This window comes from Lactuca virosa, chromosome 6, assembly GCF_052849685.1.
Source record: "Lactuca virosa cultivar CGN04683 chromosome 6, Lactuca_virosa_CGN04683_v6, whole genome shotgun sequence".
NCBI classification, from domain to species: domain Eukaryota; kingdom Viridiplantae; phylum Streptophyta; class Magnoliopsida; order Asterales; family Asteraceae; genus Lactuca; species Lactuca virosa.
The window spans coordinates 62,314,060-62,318,615 of NC_136431.1; the positions used below are offsets into that span (position 1 = coordinate 62,314,060).

The 4,556-nt window shown below is 35.6% G+C and overlaps 1 protein-coding gene across 1 annotated transcript; it reads right to left on the reverse strand.

Moving 5' to 3' along the window:
• Window positions 1–1,967: 1,967 nt before the first annotated feature.
• LOC145118520 (uncharacterized) lies at window positions 1,968–4,330 on the reverse strand. Its single transcript, XM_079054219.1, has 8 exons — window positions 4,183–4,330; window positions 3,404–3,840; window positions 3,267–3,313; window positions 3,095–3,184; window positions 2,926–3,013; window positions 2,746–2,817; window positions 2,556–2,663; window positions 1,968–2,473 (listed from the first exon to the last, which is right to left on the reverse strand). Exons 2-8 carry the CDS (start codon window positions 3,836–3,838, stop codon window positions 2,135–2,137), a joined length of 1,179 nt encoding a protein of 392 aa, XP_078910345.1. The 5' UTR covers window positions 3,839–3,840; window positions 4,183–4,330; the 3' UTR covers window positions 1,968–2,134.
• Between the last annotated feature and the right edge of the window lie 226 nt (window positions 4,331–4,556).

Below are 4,556 nucleotides of genomic sequence, written 5' to 3' on the forward strand. Positions count from 1 at the left end.
AATATGTATAGGGTTCCAATTCAAAGTAAAAGTCCATATTTGCACATAATGAAAGTTTTCGAATAGCAAAAACACCATAAACCCAAGTTCAACCTTATATAGATTAATTCACTAAGAACTAAAAAAATATATATTGTTTTAGAGGCAGACAATGTTACCGGTGCCTTGTATCAACACTGCCACATTCTTCCAACCTAGTATAACTTAGAGCTCGTTTTACCAGATACACAACATTTTCTTTCAGAGTAGCAAGAGATGTGAGATAGAAAGGCGGTGGAGAAATCGATTCATATTCGGAGAAGATATGCTTCCTGATTTATAGTGATTACCTTTAACGATTTGTTGTAGATTTTGCTATTTTGTGGGATTGATGGAGAATAAGGGAAATTTTGTTGAAGAGATGACACGAAGAGATCCTTCAATTTCGGAAATGAGTTATACTCATTAATGATTATATGATTTTCCAAATATTAAGTAAAATCGTGGAGGGTATAAAGGTAAAATCATTTTTGACTGAAAAATGAATGTAGAAGAGGTATGTGTAAAAAAGTGTCTTTTATTAGATAGATAGAAGTAGATTTATCTCCCTTGTTACCTATACATGATCAACCTTTAATAGGATGTTATTATGTAATTTTGATTTTTCAATTTGTCTCATAGTTTCCTCGTCAAATTCAGTATCAAAACTACTCAGTCACAACGTGTGTTAGCAAGCTAGACTCATGTCAAGCCACCACATGCCCCATTTGGAATGGTCAATCACCACATACCAAGGTTCTAAATAACGTAAGGTGTGACTTGGATACAATGTCAAAGCTCAAGCTTTTTTGAGTCGTAGTGAGGCATGTCGTTTGTAAAATGTGACTTAAGACGGCAATTTTGTATATAGTTAATAATTTTATATGTATTTTTAACTATTATTAATTTTTATATACATATGTGACTTAATGCGACATTTTATCAAAACTTAGCAGCAAGTACAACCCTTGAAACCATGACACGCCATTACGGAGCCGTGACGAGCTTTTTAGAACATTGTCAAATACTAACAACAATTTAAACTTAACATTATTTAAACATTAAACCTTAGTGTGAGATTCAATACCTCAACTTTTAGGCTATTATTTCAGACTCTATACGTCAATCATATTTACTATTAGAAATAATGCTTTTGGAACGCCAACACATAAATTAATTTGTACAAGTGATGTGTAGTTGGCTTGTTTAAGATGCCACCAACTACTTTAGGGTACACATTTAAACAATTAGAAAATTAAAATTCTTTCTAGGAATATTTACCTATTCTTTATTCCCATACTTTCCAATAGATGATCAAATTAATTATTTATCCACTTCATAAAGCAGAGAACAATCTCATCCTAAACAATATACACGTTTGCACAATTAAGAAATAGGGCAATTACTAATCCAGCCAAATTAAGGAAGTCATTAGCAATTTATAGTAAAAAATTAGTAAATGTCCAATTATAGCCCACGAAACCGTAGGTTTCAATATTCGTCTACTGTTTCGTGTTTTGTATAAAAAAATTCATTTTTAGGATACAAAACCGTATGTTTTTTAAAACCTACGGTTTCCCAAACCGTAGCTACGGTTTTGGGTGAAAAAATACGGTTTTTTTTTTTTTTTTAAATCTACTGTTTTGGGGGTTTTAACTACTGTTTTGGGGAAACCGTATGTTTCGAGAGGAAACCGTAGGTTTTAAAAAACCTACGGTTTTGTATCCTAAAAATGAAAAAAAAAATTATACAAAACACGAAACAGTAGACGATTTGGTGAAAGAGTAGTCAACTTACAGTTGACTACTCTTTTATGGACTATTTTTGGCTAAGTGGTTTTTTTTGGCTATTTTTTGTTAAGTAATTAAGGATTTTGGCTAGATTTGTATTTTCCCAAAAAAACAAATCAAATTGCTACTTTTCTTTCTTTTGCAAATAACAGCTAAAACTTAAAATCAAATAACCAAACATATCCATTTATAACAGTAAATTACACCAAAATCATTCACTGCAAATAATCCTCAAAAACTTCGAAACAAAAGAACAAGAACCCCCCACCCCCACCCCCTATTACATACACTTATGACTTATCAACAACACAAATTTACCGATCATTTTAGCCTCCAGCCACGTCGTCCTCCGGCGTCGTATCCTGCGCCACGCTGTCTTCTATCCAACTTTCAACATCACGGCGGTTGACACCCGCCACTTGGCTATCCTGCGCCTCCTGTTCATCTTTCAACTCCTTTTCTTTCAGTTTACCAGATTTAACTTCAGTTTTCGATAACGATTTTGTGTTGGGCTTCTTGGAAGAAGAACCAGGGTTAAACCTAGACGACGACGTCGTTTGACCTAATCTACCGGAAGTCGCCATTTGTTCCGACGACTTGCTCACTGTAGACAAAGAACTCTTGCTACTTCCCAATTTTGGTGAAATCGGACGCGTAGTTGGTGTCTGTAATTATAAACAATCAGTTAACCCTAAAAATCTTGGAAAACCCAATTCAGAGAGACGAAGTAAAAGGTTAAAAAGGTACCTTCTTGAGTTCAATTTTTGGAGGCGGTTCTTTGTAAAATTCCGGCATTGGTTTAGCTTTAAACGTCAAGCTCTTCCTTAGTTTCTTTAACTCCTTATCTTGGTTTTCCTGAATTTACAAAATCTAATTTAGTTTCTGATTAACTTTTGATTGAGAATTGAGTTGAAGAACAAGTGAATAAAGTCAACACCTTTGATTTCGCTTGCATAGTGGTTTTTTCTATTTGTTTTGCTTGAACCTTCTCCTCGATCTTCGAATAAAACTAGAAAACAAAATCGAAATACAATCATGATTTAGTTTTGTTACAGTCTTACAGACTTACAATCCATTGTTAATGTCAAAAAGGTGTGAAAGAAAACGAATTTTGCACATCTTTTCTTCTTTCTGCTCGTTCGTCTAACCGGAAAGAGAAGCTGGAGGTGCTGTTCCGGCGACGCCCACCGGGAGTGGCGGCGTGTCTAACAAAAAAAAAAAAATCATCATAAATCAAACAATGAAACAATGGATTATGGAATGATAAGTTAGGTTAAGATTTATACGGCGAAGCAGTTGAACTGGCACCATCGTCGTCTTTAATTCGCCGACCAATTTTGATTAATGGTTTCAATCCATGATGATGATCATCTGATCTGTAATTGCGAAAAAGAGAAGAGAATCAAAATGTCAATCGAATTCAAGTCTACGAACGTTTTGATTATTGATTCAACTTACAGAGGCTGTTCAGGAGGACAACCTTCAGTTTCTTTTGATTTGTTAGTCTAGAAATCGAAGAAACAAACAGACATCAATAATTCAATACTAAGAACACGAAAACTTTCAAAGATACGAAAAGGGTAAACGGAATTCACCTGCGATAACCCACTTGATTTAATTCCGCGGTATGGTTTTCGAGGATATGATCGAGGAGAAACTGATGAAGACGATGAAGGTTCATCCTTTGGAGACCCCACAACTTGTTTAGCAATGGTGGTTTTCGCAGGAAGTGATAAACTTTGAGTGAGACTCGGCTTTGGTTTACTACTACCAAATGCGCTCTTACCAGTGCCATTTTTGGGCTTTTTACTGTTGTTCTTCGAAGTAACCTCTTTGGTAACCGAAGTTTGCGTTTTAGGGTCATTAACATTCGTCGAAGATTCATCCGCGATTGCTTTTGATGAATCGAGATCTTCGTCAACTTTGTTCAAGTTTTCGGGATCAGGATCCACCACTTTCGTATCCGCATTCTCAACAACTTCATTAACGTCAAGAACAGTAGTTTCAGGAACCCCATTTCCAGAGTCCATCCCTGTTCGAAAAACATCAATTTCAGTACCAAATCGATGAATTCCAACATAATTGTATCTAAAGTAAACAAACCCCAGATCAAATTATCAATAACTTAGACCCTAAATCCAAAAAAGTTACTAATCCTTCGTCTGTATGTAACAATCAAAGAATATCATGAAACTGAGAAGATAGACAAGTGGATAAACATTAAAACAATCAACCAAGAACAAAACTGAGAATCAAAGTACATAAGACCCAGAAGTTGAAACTGTCAAAAGAATGAATGAATGAATCATCAAACAACTGTAAAGTGTAAACATAACATTCGTGATGAACTTGAAGGGTATATGTAATTATGTACCCTTGATTTTTGGATTAAACGGAAGCCCTGAGAATGATCTGTGGAGACTGAAGAAGAAGAAGAAGAATGAAAGGAGAAGTTGTCTTGAAAATTGAAATTCAAATGTTATTGCAGTTGAATATAGAGGGAGTACATGGACCCGATCATGGAAGAGTTGGTGGGGGTAAAATTGGAATAACCGCAGGGGTAAAATGGGAATACATGATGATCGTGACGGAGGAGAACGTGGCCGGAAAATGGGGGAAGAAAAAAACAGGTGAATATTGTGATGGTGCCAACGTGGCACAAAGGAACAATGTTATTGGTCGCACGTTTCTGTTTCCTATTCCGACCCTCGTACCCCCAACAACCCCACAGAATCCAGTTGTCCCATC